This window comes from Ictidomys tridecemlineatus, chromosome 11, assembly GCF_052094955.1.
Source record: "Ictidomys tridecemlineatus isolate mIctTri1 chromosome 11, mIctTri1.hap1, whole genome shotgun sequence".
In the NCBI taxonomy this organism is placed as follows: domain Eukaryota; kingdom Metazoa; phylum Chordata; class Mammalia; order Rodentia; family Sciuridae; genus Ictidomys; species Ictidomys tridecemlineatus.
Window position 1 is genome coordinate 84,429,261 of NC_135487.1, and position 22,898 is coordinate 84,452,158.

The 22,898-nt window shown below is 34.0% G+C and overlaps 1 protein-coding gene across 8 annotated transcripts in view; it reads right to left on the reverse strand.

The window, feature by feature from the left end:
• LOC110596914 (rho GTPase-activating protein 29-like) overlaps window positions 1-22,898 on the reverse strand; it is a 74,366-nt gene that overhangs the window by 45,068 nt on the left and 6,400 nt on the right. For all 8 annotated transcript variants that reach the window (XM_078026808.1, XM_078026810.1, XM_078026809.1 and 5 more), the window contains one exon: window positions 8,817-9,029. In XM_078026808.1, the coding sequence (XP_077882934.1) occupies window positions 8,817-8,997 (181 nt within the window). In that variant the 5' untranslated portion in view covers window positions 8,998-9,029. The remainder of the gene's footprint in view (window positions 1-8,816; window positions 9,030-22,898) is intronic.

The window sequence follows — 22,898 nt, forward strand, 5'->3', positions numbered from 1 at the left end:
AACTGATTCATTCATCTATCAAATTTTATTGACAGGGGAAAATTAAAGAAGAAACAAACCAGGAGATTAAGTGCTGGTTTAATTAACTCTGGAAAGTAAACTAAATGAGTAAGACTAAAGGCAAAGGAAATACTCTTGAGTTCTGTACTCCAATTGGTTTACAACTGATACCATTATAGATGTACACTGGAACTGAACAAGTGAATAAATGGATAACATGGTGGAAGCCAGACATCTCACTATTAGAGTGAAATTTAGAAATAAAATAAATAGGAGATTATAATAATCCAAGTAGTGATGGATCAAAGTTGGAAACATCAGTAAGAACTGATATTCGATTTGATATAAATGGTTACATACAGAAATATTTATGGATATGTGTGTATAAACACCTGGATCAGCATAGATGTATGTATTTCTTTGCTGTCAGCTAAAAGGGTCTAAAAAAATGACACTCCAGTAGCAACAAGTATACCTAGCACACAGGTCTTGGTTCCTGAACCATTCTCCAATAAAAGGCATCAGAATTCCTTGGAGAAATGACTAATTGTAGGGCAGGGGCAGAAAATATACAAGCTGAAGTCAAAAGTATCATGTAGTTCCAGAAGGAAAGGAATAAAGAGGGAACAAGGAGGGGAGGGCATGGAGAAGTATCAGGGGAACAAAATCTATCAAATTATGCTATGCCCATGTATGAATATACCACAATGGATCCTGCTTATAATGTACTAATTGAAATAATAATTAAAAAAAGATTAGTAGAGTCAGCAGATCAGGAGGAGGAAGGGAAGGAAAAGAGGGGTGCAGGAGAATAAGAGTGGTCAATGATGTTATGTGCATGTACAAATATGGCATAATGAATTCCCACCATTATGTATAGTTATAATGCATCAATAAAAAATTTTCAAGTTAGAAGGGTATGCTCAAAGGTGTATAAAAGTCAACTGAAAAGGTTCCCTCTGTCCAAAGCTGGGATAATTGGAGCAACAAATAGTATTGGCTTTATATCTATAGTATAAAATAAACATCCATACATTCATATTGATATAAATAACTGAATAAATTAATAAATTGAGAAGAAACAAACCTCTTGTGTAAAAGAATACTATATGCTTTATGTAAATAACTTTGCCCTCAGAGAGGTATGCATAGTGATTTCTTCCAAAGAGTATCCTATTCATGGGAGGATAAAAACAGTAATTTCACTGTGCAAGAGTTGATGAACACCACATAAGACAATTGATCAAGGTTAACAACAATGACAAATCATGTTAGTAGCAAGCATCCTTGAGATGATTGATGAAAAAAACACTTTACATTTTTAATCTCTCCCCTACTGTTTTACAACCTAAGTCTAATCATGAGAACATCAGAAAATTCTAACCAAAGGGCATGTGACGTAATATCTAGCCAGTACTCCTTGAATCTTTCCTCACCAAAAATGAGGAAAGTCCAAGAAACTTAAGAGCCAAGGAGAACCTAAGGAGACAAGACAATTAAATGTACTGTAATAGGTTCCTAAAAGACAAAAAAAGGACATTTGGGGAAATCTATAAAATTTTAATAAACTATAAACTTTGTTGCTCAATAATAAGGTAGCATTACTCTTGTTTACTGTCAAATATTGGTTCATTAATTCTTATAAAAATAAGGAAAACTGGGCATAGGCTTATATGGGAACTCCATACACTTTCTCAATTTTTCTGTATCTAAAACTGTTCTAAAAAAACAAAGTCTGCTTTAAAAGTGAAATACAAGCTGGTCAAAGATTTTAGGAATTTCATGTACAGCTGGAATTTTCCCCATAAATCTAATTTTTAAAAATCATTTATAATTTTAATCCTTAGGGTAAATTTGAATATTCAGCTTAATGATTTATATTAATTAAAAAAACAACTATTTGATAATTGTGGGTGTTAAGTTTACTTAGTTAAGCCAATATAGCACAGTGGTTAAAAAGTAAAGCCTTTGGAACCAGACTCCCTGACTTCAAATTCTTCCTCCAAGGCTGAGAAACTTGGGCAAGTTACTTAATCTCTCTGTGCCTACTTTCCTCACCTATAAAGAGAAGACAGTGAGGGGATGGAGTTGTGGTTCAGCAGTAGAACACTAGCTTTGCAAGTGTGAGGCACTGGGTTCCATCCTAGCACCACATAAAAACAAATAAAGGAATTGAGTCCACACACAACTTAAAAGAGAGAGAGAGAGAGAGAGAGAAAGAGAGAGAGAGAGAGAGAGAGAGAGAGAGAGAGAGAGAGAGAGAGAGAGAGAGAGAGGGAGAGAGAAAACAAAGAGGGTTACTTCATAGAGTTGTTAGAGTAAATAAAGCACTTAGAACAGTGACTGGAACATAGTAAGCCCTCTACCAACATTTGCAGTTCCTATTATCTTAAGCAACAGAAGATATAGGTTACAAAGTTTGGCTCTGAAACAGAATCCAGCACTGAAATAAAAGAAACTTTTGGGAAAATAATACAACTTGATAGTAAAAAAAAAAAAAAAAAAAAAAAAAAACATCTGTAAAACACTCCAGACTTTCAATGTTATCCCAGTTTTGCACCGACAAGTCTCTTCTTTATACTAGGAAGCTAGTCTATGATAATATTTCTGACGATTTACCAAAACCAAGGTTGAGTGATGATCATCACAGAAAATTGTACTGGATTCTTTTTGAAACCTAATCTATGGTAGTGCTAAATACTCCCCCCAAAGGCCCATACTGGTTCTCAGCATGGCACTACTGGAAGGTGGTGGAATCTTTAGAAGGAAGGCCTGGACATATCACTGGAGATATGTCCTTAAAGGAGACTGTGGGATCCCAGTCCATTCCCTTTCTCCTCTCCTCTCCTCTTTTGTTCTGTAGCCTGACTTGTTCTACCGTGTACTCCCACAATCATATGCTGCCTCTCCACAGGTCTCAAACCGTGGGGGTGTTAATTGATAATAGACTATGAATCAAAATAAACTTTTCTTTATAAATTATCTATTTTGTTTAATGACCCAATGCTGATTAATAGTCTTCAAAAAGAAAATAGTCATTTCTAATATTGACAATAAAATCAACAGTTATCAATATACTTGAGGAATACTCAAGAATATATTGTTTTATTTTGGAGTCTCATGCCAAAAAAGATTGATTTTAAGTGATTGTCAATAACTACCACCAATACTCAAAATTAGTATAATATTAAGTAAGAACTACAAAATACTAATGACCTAAATGTCTAAATAAACCAGGGTAATAAATTCTAACCTTCTCAGAGAAAGGAAATCAAATATATAGACATTAATATATTTTATATATTTTGAAATTATTAAATATTTTTAAATTTTCTCAGTTTTATCCAGTATAGTAGCTAATATGTAATAGATACAAAATACACAAATGAAAACTCTTTGGGACTCTCAGTAATTTTTTTAACAAGTTTATGAGAATCCCTGCTATAAGTTTTCTTAAAAATAATTGCAAAATACTCTAATAACTGTCAGCAAAAAATACTTACTCCCCCTTTTCCTACAAGAAGTCTTCATAAAAAGATATTAAATTTGTTCCAAAACAATTTACTAAAAAACAGTTACTTAGTTTTTTTAGAAACATGTTTCAGAAAGACTAATAAATTACATCATAAAATAAATAATTCCAATTCCTATGATTAAACATATTTCTGAAGCCTATATAAATCAACCACAATGAACAGGTCAACTAAATAAAATGTTAATCACATAGTCATAAACTTTCCTATAAATTTGGGCAGAAGAGTCAATAACTAGAATATCACTATATCCTGGTAATACTTTACCTGGGACTTCATAAATTAGCAAGCCCTCAACTATCTGTGTCATAAAAAGTAAAAAAATAAAATTTCTTTTTAAATACAAAGGTTCTATTTTACCAAATATTCTTTTCCCCTTAGAATTAAGTTCTCTTCAATGAAGCAAAATGCCTCTAAATTAAACTCTAAATTTTACTATAACTTTTAAAAAGTTTCAAGGAGTTTAAAAAGCTTGTTCATCAGCACTAAATATTCCCTACCCTGCCCCCATAAAATAAAATAAAACAGTCACACAACTGAGTAAAGCAAGAGGCAGTAACTGTTCTTTCCCAATACTGAATAAAGTGACTGCTTGGTGTGTTAGAAGACAAAAGACTTAAAAATAACTGCACTAAAAATAACTGACTGACTAATAAATAACTAACTTAAAAATAACTAAGAAATCCTTGATCTACTAGTGCCTTGAAATGACAATATACAAAACTCTTGGCTTCTCTGATCTTAGTCATCATCAGTAAGAGAGAATTGGTAAGAATATTTGTTTTACCTTATGTTGTGAACATCAAATAAATTAATAGAAATGAATTGCTTATAGTCTTAATATACAAATAATGATTATTATTAGTAAATCTGTAAGCCATCCAAACTAAGTATCTCTGAAAACAGATATGCCTCAGGTATATTCAGTAACAAACATATTTATAGGCAAATCTCAATGTTTTAGTTAATGAAAAAGATACATTAAAGTTCCAATTTCATTTTATATGTGAAATCTAAATAAATTACTTGGAAATAAAATAGTCATTAAGCATATATTTTATAAAAATACTTCTATACCTGTCAATTTATAGTATTTAATTTTGTTCTATAATTAAGACAGGGTAATTTTTAAAGTCTAGTGGCCACACTGTAAATGTAATAAAGCTTAATTAATACTACAAAGGTATTAAAAATATGAATATAATAAAATTCAACCAAAGTCATAACACCAATTATCTAGAACAATAAAAAAGTATCCTAATGTTTATCTACTGCCCCTGTAAGAGGGTAACCTGACTTTTAATTATTGTTTTGCCTATTTGAGCCATTTATTTTCTGCTTCATTCAGCTTATCAAGTGAAAACAGATCAGCCAACTCTGTTGTCTGGTTCTTATGTATTAACACAATACCACATTGTTTATATTGCAAACATTTCCTGGAAATATTAAAGTAAATAAAATTTAAAAATACTTTTTCCTTTATTAAAAAAATACTGACAATAATTTTAAAATCAGTCTTGTTAATTCAGCTTAATCTAGCTCGGGAGAGGAATGAAAAGAACAAGGAGGAAAAAAGCATCAGAACTCATCACTAGGAAACTCCTATTTATTTGCTATAATAATTTTTGAATTTATAGGAAATGAAACCTAAGGAATAGCAGCTTTATCCAGTTACCTAGGGACTGTAAAAACAACAACTGGTGACATTTTAAAACACTTGCTCTAAACTCATTTATTGCCACAAAAATCCAGTGATGTACATAACTGTTATCTCCTTTTAACAGTTGTAGAAACCCAGGCACAAAGGTTAGAGCTAACTAGCAAGTAGGAAAATGAGGATTCCTACCTCAGGTTTTCTGACTCTAAAGTTTATATTCCTAGTATAATACATTGCCACATGGTTAAAGAAGTTAAGCTTAATGACATATCCCACAATATTTGATTTAACTTCCACAACTATGCCAGTTGTTACTATATATATTATTAAATTATGAAAACCATTCCAGGCACGCACAGAAGAGGACTACAATCCCCAAGAACTGGTAGAGGTGTACTAAATGAGCTACCCGTATTTCATACTTCATTCCTCAAAGATTCATTTCACTTCTTTTTGTCTCTAAGTCATAACCTATTAACATTCACATTGATTTTTCCTAAGTGATACCTGTTAGAAATCACTTCTAAAGAGGATGACTTCTAGAAGACAGCACAACACATGGGGCTAGCAACTTAAGTTTTCAAAATTCCCACAAAATTTGTGGCACACTATGAGACTAAATTAAGAATATCAGTGAGGTAAAATTAACACTGAAATTTTCCTGGGAAAAAATTTACCTAACTTACTGTATATTCACCCTGGGGGTAATGGGGATGGACTTAGTTAATCTCAAGACAAGTAATTGAAAGTGCAAATTTATGCAGAATCTTTCACAACAGAACATTTAATGGCATTAAGCTTTTCATTTCACTCCTACTATTTAATAAAATTTGCCTTAGAAAGTTAACATAACTTCTTTCCACTACAGTTCTATAAAATCTAGGATCTAGAATTTATCAGAAGCTATCACTTATAAGATCAGTTATGGTTTTACAAAATAAGCTTCTTAAAATTATAAAGCACTTTTAAAAATCCATGAACTTAACTAGTTTATCTGAGACTGATGATGAATTTTTCTCTTTCTTGCCTATTTACAAGACAAACCAAAAAACAAACAACAGAAAAATAAGGCACCATAATTAAAATAGTAAACTTTCACTAAAATCCATTTTACAATAGCATTACATAATCAAAACAAAAAAACCTATAAGAAATATTAGACTGGTGTTTCTCCTTCTAATATTTTATAATGGCACTTAACACTTCCAAGCACCCAGTAGTAAAAAAAGAGAAAAAAAAAGAAAAAAGAAATGAGTTATTTTGCACTATTCCTTCAAGCCTAATTTAAAAGACTTACATCTTTAAAATACACAGATTTTGAACTTCCTTAATTTATACTTTACCTGGAAATGGGAAGATATGTCACAAAGGTATACTTTTAAACTATTGAATAAGCTAGAAGAACATTTATAAATCTATTATTTGAAATTCAGAAGACATTTTTCCTCAGGGAACAACCATAACCCTGAACTAGTATTCACACTGCACATATATTAATCTACAGTATTATAATTAAAAACAAAGTATATATGCATAAGTTAATACCTCCAGTGATTTAACATAAGATGTAATTTTATCCCTGTAATTATTCATAATGTACCTTAATGACACTGGATGAGATATAAAACTTCAAATTCTATATCTGCTACATGTTTAAGACTTCAGGGCAATCTCACCCTGCACCTAAGCAGTAGAAAGAGAATCACCAAACTACTTATCCTATTGAAATAAGAATGGAGTGATTTCATAAGTCTTCAGATCTCTCATAGATAGCTATTGTGAAAATTTATCATCACAAAAGTCATGAAAACATTCTAGAGCCTGGGGAGAGGAAGGGATACCCTATGATATGTATTCTATAATTTGAAAATAAGTATTTGGCTGTGTTTTTCAGCTTCAAACTGAAAAGTATTCAAAATGATGTATAATCTCCAACTTGAGTCAAATTCTGATTCACAAACTCATAAGACTGACAGAACCTTATCCAAGTAACTCATTCTTAAGAAATGATTATATGACTTAAGACATATTCCAAAGCAGTAGCAGAAAAAAGGGTGGGGGGACTGGGAATGTGGCTCAGTGGTTAAGTGCCCCAGATTCAATCTCTGGAATCCCTCCCAAAAATCATATTTTACACATATGTGTGTGTGTATGCATGTGTGTGTGTATATACATATATATACATACATTTATATATACATTTATATACATATATTTATACACACACATCACACATAAGTGTATATATATATATGTTATATAAATTATATACATATTTTTAATGTACTCTCAAAAGAGTAACATATGATTGCTGCTGTAAGGAAAATTCAAACACTAAAATTTTGAGGCTTTGGGACTGGGGAGGTTGTTCAGTAGTAGAGTACTCGCCTTGCATGCATGATATCCTGGCTTCAAGCCTCAATACCAGAAAAAAAATAATTATTTTTTCTTTTTTGGAGGCTTCAATTCTAGTTCACTTATTTCAGGAATTTCAACTTAAACATTATAATTAGGTTAGAAATAAACTCTGAAATTTAGTATAAGCATGAAATGTGGTTTTAGTTTCTGGTTTTCAAAATGCATACCAGAAAATAACCAAAGAGATATAGAGAGAAAGGAAGATATAAATACATTAAGAAAATATATATTATATATATGAATGATTTGTTGAAATCTCACAAATTTCTATGAAGGCCCATGAAGTCTCATATAAATACAATGAAAGTGAAGAGTGATCTTCACTTCATATAACATACATTATGAATATGAAAATGAACTGCTACTTATCACAAAAGTTCAGGAACTCTCTCTTAACTATGTATTATCACTGATATCAAATTGGGACATTAAAGAAACACTAAAAGACTTAGGTACTACGATTAAGTCAGGGAACACATAACTCTTTACTTCAGGATAACCAAATCCTATTATCTATTTCTAACTAGACAAATTCTGTGATTAGTTCTTAATTTAAGAAGAGGTTACAAATCAGCAAAACAGAATTAAGTTTGAATATTGGGGAATAAAATTCATTCAAGTACAGTCAGTTTAAATTCGACAACGATATGGAAAGCTGAATTAAGGTCAAAGCATCGACAATCTACATTATAAACATTAGTTTGCTTACTAAAGACCAATCAATGTGCTGTATTGCCTTTAACGAGAAGGTTTAGATTCCAATGGTCTCAAATTATCCTGAACCAAACTGAGAGGAACCAAAGACTTCTTTTTCTTTTTGGTACTCTTGTTTCCCCACCCTTACCAATTTTTTATCTTATAGTGCACTATTATTTATTTTTAATTTTTATTTTGCTTTTACTCATTTTCCCCCATTATTCTTATTGGTGCATTACAGTTGTACATTATGGTGGGCTTTGTTTTTACATATTCATACATACACACAATATAACAATATAGTTTAGCCAATATCATGCCCCAACTGCACAGTTATTTAACTATAAAATGGTTTACATTGTAAACATCAAACACATAGGTAAAAAACTAACCATAAAATAACTGAAACAGAACAATTTTACCATTGTGTACACACTTATCTGTAGAGAGGCTAGCATTTAAAATTTTACAACCTATCCAGTAAGTATGCTAAGAGAAAACAGTGAACAAACCAGAAAGAATAGCTTCCTTGAAATATTGTAACATGTGGGTGACCTCGCTGATATCATTCAACACCTCCTTGATGTAGTCCTTCCTTGATGCTAAGTTGGAACTTATGGACTTATCAGCAGAAAGTTGGCCTGATGCTGAAACAGACTTTTTATTTGCCTTCTTCTTTCTGTGAGCAATCATCCTCTTATTTAAAAGTCAGAAAAACTGAAATCCTTAATGGGGCAAGAAACAAAAACAAAAAAGAATGAAACACAAATACTACATCAGCCAGGGAAACATATCAGGTTTTCACAAACTGCCCACAGTCTATCTTAGTATTCTATTTTTAATTTTTAAAAACAAATGAATAAAACACTGTACTATGAATTGTGGATTCCATTTCTTAAGTATTTATAATCCTGACAATGCCCAATATACAAACTATCATTCTTTTCATTTCACAAATGAGGAACCTGGGTTTAGAGATTTAAAAATATGTCTATGCTCTCAACTGCTAAATGATGAACTTGGAGTTAAATCTAGATCTGCCTTAACTTTCTCTAAATTCCTAAGGTATAGAAAGAACATTTTTCAGTTGTAAAAGTTGTTTAAAATCCCCCTCCATCATTTACTATATGACCTCAGAAGCTGTTAATCATCTCTTCACTTTAGTATGCTTATTTATAAAATCAGAAAAACATCCTGACGACACCTACCTGAGGAGCTTATTTTACAGAATTAAATGAGACAGTAGTATAGAAGTATACATTGAGCACATAAAAGTAGTTGAATTACAGTTATTTTCTTTAGTGAGATACACACACACACACACACACACACACACACACACACACACACACTGACATTCTGGGTTATTAAGTTTCACAAAGAACATTTTTGTTGAAAGCAAGTTCTAAGGATGCCCCTTAATCTGATGTATCCTGACTAAACAAATAAATGTCATATTATCAGAGTAATACTTCTGGTAATTTAAGGATGTTAAAGACAATGTTTTGGAATTAAAAAAAAGTTAGATTTGAATACTGGCTTTAATATTTTCTAAATGTGTGACTTACACAATTTACTCTCATGTTTGTGTGAAGATTAAAAGGGATCACAAAATTTAAAAACTTTTTATGTTAAAATATGTATTCCTGGCCCACTGGGACTCAAGAGAATCTTCGTTTCTTTTTCATCCTTATTTTAACTTTCCAGAATTAAAAGACCCAATTTTTAAAAATTTCTTAAAATAAAAAAGGAAACAACTTGAGGGATTAGCACAAGCATCATCATTAAAAGATTTTTCAAATATTTTGTCTTAAATATTTGGATACTTTCAAAATATAAAATGACAAAGGACTCCTATGAATTAACAGTAGAAAGTTTTATGCAATGTTTTAATCATTGTAAGATACATTACTGTATCATGTACTATTACACCATGCCCAATTCCACAGATTTGGTTTATCCCTGTGATTACAGTTCTCTAGTCTGTCCACTTCTATTTCTGCCTCTCCCACACTATTGAATTGTCATTTCTTGCCTGAGCTACTGCACTAATTTCCTATTGATCATTCTACAACCATTCTTGTCCCATTATAAATGTAGTAAGTAAACTTTTCAAACATAAAAGACACCAAACAAAAAGATACAAAGCCAGACAAACACATTACAAGAAAACTGAGCCCAAATTCCTCAATACAGTATTAGCAAATTAAACCCAACAATACCATGGCCAAGAAGGCTTTGTCTCAGGATGCAAACTTAGTTTAACATTCACTAGAGAAAAACTATGTGACCATTTCAAAATGGTGTCATTTCTCTGCTTAAACCCTTCCAAAGGAAAAATGTTATGCTCTGTGAGACTAAGAGACATGGCTTTTGCCTGCCTCTGCAGTACCATCACACTCCTGGGCTCTAAACATTCCTGCCACATACACCTCCTTTTCATTCTTCTAACAGTATTTGTTTACTTTAACCCACAGTATGAAACAGTTTTACATCATGACTATTAATATACATATATATTAGTATGTAATGTTGGTGTGTGGTATGTGTAAGAATCTTTTGTAATACAGATTCTAGCTAAGGATCCAGAAGATGTACTCAGAATTTTTTCATTCTATTCAATTTCATTTTTATAAATACTGATTTCAAGTTACTAAATTGGCTTCATACATGCAATAGGGTCATGACACTATAGCTTGAAAAACACCTATTGTTCAACTGGGGGTCCAGTCTACATGCAGATCCACTTGCCTGCAATATTCCTTCTTCTTCAATCACTGACTCTAATCTCACCCCAAGATCACTTCCTCAGAGAAACTCTCCTGCACTACTCCCATGGTCCCATAACCACCATCACCAAACTAGAACAGAACCCCTAGCAGTGCTCTACAGCATCCTACACTGTTCATCACTGCACTTACCACAGTCCAAATAGATAATTCAATCTTACCATTTAGACTAGAATCTTAAAGAAATTAAGACCTTGTCTTGGTTGTTAATCATTTGTTCTCTGCTCACAGCACAGTGCTTTACAAAGAAAGAATGAACTACTCAAAACTATTTCCAGAATGAATCATGAATTTGCAGAAGCAGTGAACATAAATTAATATAGTTAGAACCAACTTTTACAGAAACAAAAATAACTCTGGATTTTTGCAATATTTCAAAGAGAAAACTTTTTAAAAAATCTATCTCTAAAATGTTATCTTTCTTAAAAAAAAGTAAATGAAGCCAAGTGAAGGCAAAATTATAAAAAAAAAACAACAAAATAAAAGTTGTATTTCTATTATGTTCCTTGTAAATATGGTGACCCAATACTTTTTAAAATATTTTTTAATTATACATGGACACAATATCTTTATTTTGTTTGTTTATTTTTATGTGGTGCTAAAGATCAAACCCAGTGCCTCACATGTGCGAGGCAAGTGCTCTGCCACTGAGCCGTAACCCAGCACCCCCCCCCAATACTTTTTAATAGCTTTTAAAGTTCCTTTATTCAATATTCTTTTGTTAATTCAAAGTTATTTAAAATAGATTTTCTATACTTAACCTAGTTTCAAGCCTATCTAATGTTAATCCTTAAATATGTAATTTCTAAAATGAACCTCGGATCATGTTTTAGCACTATTATTACACCTAATTTTTGCAATCAACAGAAATAAACAATTGACAAAAAATTCAAGTGCCTTATTTGGGCAGCTCTTGTGTAAATCACTAACTGAAGAGCGATTAACCCAACAAATCTTATCACTTTTGCAGTTTACTTAATCAAAGTCATTGTTTACCTCTGGCAGCTTTTAAATTTAGTAAAATTAGGCAACCGGTCATTGTTATTGGTAAAGATGTTACAAAAGTTAAAGACATAAGACAAGTTTGAAATAAAACACCTCACCTATCAGAACAAGAATAGACCTGAAGTAACTGTGTCAAATTAGTAACCCAAAGTTGTAAAAAAAAACTTGAGAATTTTTAAATAAGACAGCAAAATCTGTTCTCTCTCTCTCTCTCTCTCTCTCTCTCTCTCTCTCTCTCTCTCTCTCTCTCTCTCTGTACTAAAACAGATTGTATTCTACCTCTAATCAATATTATGATTCATGTTTTAGTTTTATTATTCTACTTCTTTTCATGTTTAAAACTGAAAAAGATACCAAAGCCAGACAAAGACATTACTACAAGAAAACTGAGCCCAAGTTCCTCAATACAGTATTAGCAAATTAAACCCAACAACACCATGGCCAAGAAGGCTTTGTCCCAGGATGCAAAAGTTTAACATTCACTAGAGAAAAACTATCTGACCATTTCAAAAGACACAGAAAAAATATCTAACAGGATTCCAGGCCCTTTAATGATAAAGTCAGCAAGTCAGAACAGAAGGGAAATTCTTCTACCTCACAAAAGGCATTTATAAAAAAATTTTTTTAACTAAGACCTATTCATCATAATGGTGACAGATAATGCTTTCCCTTAGGAATCTGGATCAATATTGTTACTGAAGGGCTTAGCCAGTATAGTAGATTGAAAATAAAATGCATTCAGTCTGAAAAGGAAGAAAGCATTTTAATGAGATGACATGTCTGTATTCCTAAAAAAAAGTCTTGAGGAACTCATAAATAAGCTACTACATCCAATAAATGAATATAGCAAGGTCACAGAATACAAGTCAATACACTACAATACATTAACAACAAATAATTGAACTACAAAATTTTAAAAACCATTTATAATACCATCAAAAAACAAGATATTCTTAGAGATAAGTTGAATAAAGCATGTGTAAGATCCCAAATTAAAAGTTATAAAACACTACTACAAGAAATGAAAGAACTGAATAAACTGACAGGTATGCCACATTAATAGAATTGCAAAACTCAATACTCTAAAAAATTTTTTCTCTCAAAATGATATACAGTTTCAGGCAATTCCAAGATCCCTGCAGGTTTTTATGCAGAAATTAACAAGCTGATTCTAAAATTTATATGAAAATGTTAAAGATATGGAATAGCCAAAGAAATTCTGAAAAAGAACAAAGCTGGAGAATCTAGACTAATTGACTTTAAGATTTACTGTAGAGCTACAAGAATCAAGACAGTGCAAGATATTAGCATAGGAAGAGAGGAAGAGGTCTGGGGATATAGCTCACTGGTGGAGTACTTACCTCACATGCACAAGGACCTGGGTTCAATCCCCAGCACCACAAAAAAAAAAAAGGCGGAGTGTGGAGAGAGGAAGAGACATGCAAATCAACAGAATAAAATAGAATTCAAAAGTAGACACTCATGTATTTAGTCAATCGATTTTCCGACAAAGGTGCCAAAGTAATTCTGTGGTCTTTCAATAAATGGTGCTGAAATAATATATTGTGGGGGATGGGATGAACCTCAACCCTTATTTCAGTCAACTCTAAAATTAACTTAACAGGTATCACACAACTAAACATATAACCTAACACTATCAGTCTTTGAATTCAGGGTTATGAAGGACATAACCCTTACATTTTTATAAACAAAGGATGTTTTAGGAACATGTTTATGTATTGTATATAATCGCTTTTAAGCTACAACAGCAGAGTTGAGTAAGTTGAGGCAGTATGTGGCCTGCAAGCCTAAAATAAAATATTTATTATCTGGTTCTCTAAGAAAAAGAGAATCTTTTTCTAAAAGAAAACACAGTAAATAATGCAGGGAATGATTTCTCAGTGGCAAAAACCAAGAATCATATAAGAAAACAGACAAAATTTAAAACTTCTACTTTTTGAAAGACATTGTTAAGATATGAAATGACAGCCACAAAATGAGAGAATATATTGGGCAATGGGTTTGTATCTAAATTACTTCAGAATCTCTTACAAATCAATAATAAGAAAGCAAATAAATAAATAAAATAATGAATAATAAAGTGAACAGACACATCATAAAAGATGATACACACTGAGAAATACATATGAAACAATGCTTAACATCATTAGTATTAGGGAACTACAAATTTAAACTGAAAGACCACTAAATTTTCACAAGAAATTTTAATTTCAGCTAGACTGAAATACTAAATGTTGATAAAGATGAACAACTATTATAACTGTACTACAACACTGTTCTACAAGGTCCACAAAACCTTTAGAAAACAATTTGACAGTTTCATTTCTTTTCTTTTTTTATACTGGGATCCAATCCCGGTGACCTTGTGTACACTAGGAAAACTCTACTACTGAGCTACATCATCAGGTCCCTGACAGTTTCTTAAACACTCAAATATTCATTTAACATACAACCCAGCAATCTTGTTATTTTATATACACAAAAGAAATGAAAACATACACTCCCTCCAAAACTTGTTCAAAATTGTTCACAGGAATATTTTTCATGTCAAAAACTAGAAACAACCCAGCATCCCTGATTGGATAAACAAACTGTGGTATAGTCTTACTTAACAATAAATATCCATTACACAATAAGAAGTCCATTACATAGCTCACTTTATTACTCATTATTTTATACTTAACAATAAATATCCATAACACAGTAAGAAACCATTGATGAGTCACAAAAGCATTATGCTAAATCAAAGTCATTCCTCTCCACCCAAAAAAATACTTATATGTAACAGTATTATTACAAGTACATGATATACTAGTAAATATGAAAGCTAATGTTTAGTGATAAAAAGTAGGGGCAGGGGCTGTGGCTCAGTGGTAGCGAACTTGCCTGGCATGTGTGAGGCACAGGGTTCATTTCTCAGCACTGCATAAAAATAAATAAAATAAAGTCTATCAACAACTAAAATAATTAGTTAATTAATTAATTATAATGAAGTATATAATTGATTGCCAAGGTACAGGATGGTACATAGGTGTGGGAGGAATTGAAGATGAGCATTTAAGAACTTTTTAAAGTAATGAAAATATTCTATATTTTGATTATGATGGTAATTACATTTGTAAAAATGCAAAGTGTATCCTTAGAAATAGTATATATTATGTGTAAATTATACATCAATAAATCATATGTTTATGTCTACATGTCTATATCATATCAATTATAATATGTGGAACTTATCTGGATCTTGATCCAAACAACCTGTTTATAAAAAAATGATTTATAATTCAATTTGACTGAACAATGACTGAATATTGGATGTTGTAGATATTATATTTAATTTAAAAACTTTGTTTTGGGAAATACACTCTGAAATTTTTATGGGTAAAATATGATGACATCTGGGATTTGCTTCAAAATAATGGAGGTTTATCTATAATGGTAGTATAAGTAAAAGACTGTCCATGAGTTGATAATTTTTGAAACTGAGGCTGTATACAGAGTTCATTATACTGTTTGGCCTACTTCATGCATGTTAGAAATTTCCCATAATAAAAAATTGTTTTTGTTTTTTTTAGTCTACCTTCAAAATCTACTCTGGGCTATCTCAAGATCATCCCCATAAGCTCTGTCACTCTCCTTCCCATTTCTCTCCAGTAAAGTACATATGTGACTCAGGGCTCAAGCAATCCTAGAGTCCCCTGAATGTCCTGTGGAAGCCAGCCAGTTATACATAATTCTAACACGCTAAGCATAAATGTGACATCGTGGTGGTACTCAATGAATATTAGATTAAAAAATTATAAGTAAAATTATGGGAGATTCTGTCTGAATACTACCGGAAGTTAAAACTGAACCTACCCTTCCCTAACACTTCTAAAAAAAATGTTAATTAGCTCCTACCTCTTCCTTTAAGAGGAAGACTGTGGGGAGGCTGGGTCTGTGGCTCAGCAGTAGAGCACTTGTCTAGCACATGCAAGACCCTGGGTTCAATCCTCAGCACCACATAAAAATGAATAATATAACGGTACTGTGTCCAACTACAACTAAAAAATAATTATTTTTTTTAATTAAAAAAAAGGAAGACTGTAGGGCTGAGAGTGTAGTTCAGTGGTAGAGTGCTTGCCTAGCATGCTTGAAGCCCTGGTTCAATCTGCAGCACCACAAAAAATATAAAAAGGAAGACCATGACATTTGAAAACTCTCAGCAACACACCCTGAAACATTCTTCAAGAAAAATAAAATTCTTATCTAGGGAGGCATTATTGCTGAATATCTGCTATATGAACAAGGTGGCTCATTTACTTACCATCATAATAGTAAAGACAATAAATAAAGCACTTCCACAAAAAGACCAGAATGTGCTCCTAACCTTCTTAAACCCCCTTGTCTCTTTACACACATGAATGTGTCTTTATGTGTGTGGCTCATCACCATGCTGAAAATGAATGGGAAATTAAAAACAAACAGCAAATAAAATAGCCTTCAAAGCTTCAAAGCAGAAACATCTAAGCTGGATCAGTGACATCCTGGTATACATTAGAGATAACCAGAAATTCTGCACAGGAAAGACCCTTTACCTTCTGTGCTCATTAAACTTATTCTTTACCTTCAAGTTCACACAAAAACTCAACTTCTTCCAAAATGCCCTTTCATTTCCTCCACTGAAAATAATTATCCCTGTATTTTTCCATAGGGCACTGCTCATACTTCTCTCAGGTAACCCATATTATGCCTATTTTTTTTGTGGTTGTTGTTATTGTATACTGCCACTCAATAAACGGAAAGGTTCTACAGAGACTCTGTCTAGCATAATGTGAGATCCTGCTAAATTTTCAGAGTGAATGCTGAATAAATTTCCATGGATAGGAATCAAAATCCTTCCAGGATACTTTCTGGGTCATCTTTGTTCCTTGGTAATTCTAACCCGCTGGGACCAAGAACACTTTTAAAAGCCCACTTTCCTAGGTCAAGGGCTTTTACAGGTGGGAGGTGAAGGTGATGATAATTGAGAGATTATTCTATTTTAGGGAGGTGGAGGGAGCTGGAGTGACCATACCTTCACTGAATAGTGATTTCTTCATCTCAGCCAAAGTTGGATATCCTGCCAACTTGAACTGAAACATTTCTACCTGGGCCTATCTTATTCTCTTCAAATTCACTCTTAAAAGTCTTATCAAAATCATGATACCAGAGTATTAGGTATTGTAAACCTAATGAGGCTTAAGTGTCACAGTTCCTCACTTACACAGTTCTTAACAGTAAGGAAGCATTTCTAAGTAGGCATTTCTGGGAAACTGCCTAAAGAAATCACTGGGGGAAAAAAGGATCTAAATCTCTGAGACACACATCTATAATGTGCTGTGACTTATTTACTCATCCTAAATACTCACCTTCACATCTAATTTTGAATTCTTTTTCATGAAGATGGAGACGCCTACTCCCAAACTCAATAAGGAGGTGAAGTTAACCCACCAGGAAAAGGCAAACATAGAACAAAAAGCTGCCTGCTGTTTTGAAACAGTCTTGGGATGTTCACAAAACACCTAACACTCCTCCCTTCTTCCAGAAGATCCAAAGAACTCAGTGAATTCAAAGATCCAAAAGATTCAGTGTGGAACCAGTCCTTGGTCTTTGAGAGGGATAATAATGAAAAAGTGAGATAAACCCGGCACCTGAAAGATAAGGACAGTCCTGGTCCACCTGGTTTCCACAGAAGCCGGGCAGCCTCTGGAACACCAGATTTTGATCACTAACAGGGTCCTGGGGCATGCAGGGCAATCAACTCACAGGGTCATGCTCTCCTTGTAGCAGCTTATCAATTTCAATTCTGCAACCACACGACTTGCCCTAGGGCCATGGTTGGGAAAAGGAGAATAGAAACAGAAGGGACAGTAACAAGGGAAGGACAGAGAAGTGGGGGGGGGGGATATAGATGCAACAGAGGAGGCACTCACAAGAAAGTCAAGGAGGGTGTCCCTGCACCTTTAGGGCCCCCTCCCTGCCCAAAGTAATAAACAACCAAGGTCTAGATGAGGTGAAGTGTGTTAAGAAAAAGTAAATAGGGAATACAGGGTTTTAGTTTCTTTACCTAGGTACTAATCAGAATGAAATTTCAGGAGATGCCACCAAACTTCCAAAAAATATCCCAGTGGTAAAGACGGATGTGAAGACCTGAAAACCAAGAAGGAAAAGTAAAATCCGTCCTTGAGTATCCCTCGACCGCAGCTGCCACAGCGTCGCCCTGCTCCCACTGCTCACCGCTCACTAAAGTCCACACTTTCCCAGAGCGCCCACTCGTGACGTCCACGCTCGTGGGCGTTTGTCACCCGGGTTCAATTCTTCCCGGAGGACCGTGGCCCGCCCACAGCCTCCTCTGGGGGGTCCAGCGCCGTTGCCACCCCGACCCCAGGCTGCAACTGGCTGGCGGCTGTCTGTGCAGTCCCGAACCCAGTCCAGCACCAGAGCGAGCACCACCATCCTACACTCCTTGGTGCGCAATCCTGCATCCAGGACGAACTCCTGTCCAATGCTCAGGGCAGAGGACTCCACCCGCCCTGCTTCTGGGGAGGGCTGGAGCGTGCCGCCCCCATCACCCAGGAAAGCCCAATATCCTTCCAGAGGAATGGGCAAAAATGACAGAAAAGAGACAGTCAAGGACAGAGAAAAAAGGAAGGAGTGCTTAGCTCTTGCCTTTTCCAAGTAACATCCTGCCCTCTAAAAGGTAAGAGGCGAAATCTCTCCTGAAGAAGAGTGTCAAAATAATAAACAGAGACACAAAGTTCATCAGTCATTAGGGCTCAACCTTGAACAACTTCAAACTTGACCTCACCCTTCAAAGAAAAAAATAAAATAAATAAATTGAAACCAGCCCACTACTCTGCCCACAGTAGACGGTAGCACTTTCCACACAGGCCTATCTTACTTTCTCCATCTTCGCTCTCAAAATTCACCTCAGAATGAGAGAAAAACAACTATGGAATGATTATACAAACTAATCCCCACCATCACCAAGCACAAGAGCTCCTGGATCCAGCTCCTCACTGAAGAAACAATGCCATTTATTTCAGTGCAGGAACCACTGTCAGAAAAACAGAAATGGATAGTGTGTCTGGGAACAAAATGCTGGGGCAGAGACAAATGACCTTATAGGGAGAAACTGAAAAGACCTGGGGGAGTGTGAGAAGTGGAAAGAAAATGGGGGTGTACACATAGGGAGAGAGATAAAATGATGGAAGGCAGTAGCAGGTGAAGGCAAAAAGAAAGAAAAGGAGGAAGAGACTCCACAGTTAGAAAAAGGAGGCCAGCATGATAAAGCCAACAAGTTGGGGTGGTGAGATAGGAAAAATTACTCACTGACAAACAGGACACTTCTTAACCACTAGAACCATTACAGGAAAAACAGTGTTGAGAAAATAAAACAAACTTGGTCCCTGGGGTACTACTTGGAAAAGATAGAAATGAGGCTCTTTGGTTTCCATATGAGTTCCGGACTGGATTTTTCAGACTCACAACTTATCCCTTCACATCAAAAATACAATAATACCAAGGTTGAGCCACAAAAACTCAGGAAACCTACAAACCAAACATCCTTTTAATGACACTGAAAATAAAGTTACCAAACACTCTCACTATGAAAACTTATGACGCCTGAATTGAGGCAAACTAATAAGAATAAAGGAATCATCAGGGACTGGAGTGGAGCAACCACAGTTAATTCATAAATAAAGTTTTTGGAGAAAATGTGAAGAATTAACCCCAAACACCCTATTAAGCCTATTTTAAATTGCATTAATTATTTTTACACTTATCCACCATTCCCTTTAATAAAGAGGATGGTGTTCCTGATTAAAATGAAACTGGCTATGTCATTAACAATATCAAGAGCAAGTTCCTGATGAAGAGAAATAAATGATGGGTGGAATGGGGGGGTTGTTAGGGAGAGAAAAGCAAATAGAGACAGAGGTATGAAAAGAAGAGAAAATTACGAAGGGAAAAGGGAAGAGAATGAAATAGACCAAATGAGACAGAGAAAATTGAAGGCAGGGAAAGAGAAAATAAGATGGAGACAGAGATAAAGAATAGACAAACAGGTGAGATAGATATATATATATCTATATATATATAGATATATATAGATATATATATATATATCTATATATATATATAGATATATATATAAATATGAGAGAGAGACCATTCAGTGAGAGAAAGAGAAGGAGAAACCTCCTCACATGCAAATATTTCTGGTGGAAATGAAGCCCATTAGTCCTTAAATTCCCTGGAAATGATAAATAGAACCTGGCTTGACAGTTATTTTTCAGACTTGATTTTTAAAAATTTACCCACTAAGCTTTAAACATATCTGTACCAAAATCAATAGCACTAATAGTACTGAAGACACCCCCAAATGAACATTTCTTCAAATACCACTAGAGGAATGATGCACCAGTTTTGATGACTCAAAACTGAAGGATACAACAGAAAAGAGGAAAGGATTCTGAAGGTCAATCGCCAGATAGAGGGCAATCCTCAAGGGTTCAAGGAAGCAAAGTTTGCCACTGTATCTGCTCCAGGTTATTCTCAACACCTTCCACAACAGATCTGCCTTTAAAGCATCCTCAAACAGCCAAGTATTACATGTCAAACCTGACAGAGAAGGCATTTGAAGAATTAATATTCACCAGTTAAATTATAAGTAGGGTTATCTAAAGAGACATTTTGATATGTCTTTCAATCTCAATCCTCCTCTTAAATCTTTTAAAAAATACATTACCTGTCATCCTCCATTGGGATAATGATGGCATTTGCAGACTGAATGTTCTTTTAATCAAAAATGGTAGTTCACTTTTAAATATATATGTATAATTATAATATATAAACATATTTTTAGTTGTTGATAGACCTTTATTTTATTTATTAATGTGAGGTGCTGAGAATCGAACCCAATGCCTCACACATGCCAGGCAACTTCACTACTGCTAAGCCACAGCCCCAGTCCCTAAATTACTTATTTTGTTTTTTTGGTACGAGGGATTGGACCCAGAGGTGCTGTACCATAGAGCCATCCTCAGCCCCCTTTTTTTTTTTCTATTTTGAGAGAGGGTCTCACTAAGTTGGTCAGGGCCTCACTGAGTTGCTGAGGCTGGCCTTGAACTTATGATACTCCCCACTCATTGGGATTACAGGCATGCAGCACAGCTTCCAGCTCACTTTTAAATTAAAAGGATTATTTTATTAATCTCCCTTGACTTGTGTTTAAAGTAATTTTATATCATACTAATCAATTTTAAGCATAAAAACTGCATTACTGAAATAATAACTGTTCTGCAAGTCCAAAATTCTTGGTTTATAATAGAATTATAAAGTGCCTCTCCAAAAGAAAAACCCATCATTTATCTATTGCATAAGTCCAAAATCTTAAGTTGTTCAACAAGTCTCAGAAAAACATTTCTGGAAACAACCCATAATTGAAAAGAAATTACTTGTGTTTTTACTATTTTATTATTGTCTCTAGTATTTTTCTTCTCAAGTGGAAATTCACATCCTCTATACATTGCTTTTGAGTCAGCCATTTTGTGCAGCCTTAAACTAAATATTCCTAAAATCCCATTCATGCATTCTCTTCAAAGTGTGGTTCCAGACTGAATGATCTTTTAATCTGCAGTGGTGACATCAACTATATTGTTAATTTTGTAGTTTAGGTAACCTACTTTTTATAGGACAACATAGGTCTACTATGAAAACACTTGACAAAGTCTAGAGACCTGGATTTTTGTTGTTTTGGGGTTTTTTGTTGTTTGGATTTTTTTTCTACCCTCTGCATCTAGTGGGGAGAGACCAAAGATGCTACTAAATAGTCTATGTGCACAGGAGAACCCCCATCCTCAACAAAGAATTATCAGCCCCAAATGGTTAACAGTACCAAAGATTAAGAGACCTATTCTAGATTCAACTATCACTTTGTAAGCTTTAGGACAGAGAAACATGTTAAATTATGACACACACAAAATGAGGACTGTGGGTCATTCTATTGGACAAACAAAATTTCTTCAATAAATTAAGCTGCAAGAAAACAGGTGGAACAACAAATCCCTAGATTTAAAAAATCCTTGGGCTGGGGTTTTGGCTCAGTGGTAGAGTGCTTGCCTAGCATGTGTGAGACACTGGGTTTGATCCTCAGAACCACATAAAAAAAATAAAGACATTTTTTAAAAGAGTGATTGGTATTTTAAAAAAATCCTTAAAACATATATCAAGGGCCAGAGTTGTGGCTCAGTAGTAGAGTGCTTACCTAGCATGCGTGAGGCATTTAGTTCGATCCCAGGCACCACATTAAAAAATAAATAAAATAAAATAAAGGCATTGTGTCCATCTACAACTAAAAATATATTTTAAAAAATATATACCAAGTGCAAGAATTAATAAAACCAGACTTATCCTTCCATGGTAGTAAACAATAGAAAACTACACAAAATAAACATTGTTTTCAGACATTGAAATACACACAACACAGAATTGTAATCCCTGAAAGAGAAAATCATAAGCAAATGAGGGAAGCCTTACAATCTCCCCAACTTTCTGCCTAAAGACTCAGACCAAAAACAGAAAGGGGAAAGCCAGGCAGAGTATGACAGTCTTGCTAAAAGATAGATCATAGTTCTAGGGAACTTCATAGAACAGATATACAAGAGGGAGAATGTGGAAGGAGGAAGATCTCCAGGAATTCACATAGGGAATTCCTTAATTCTCTTGCTGAATATCAAGATACACACGTGTAGG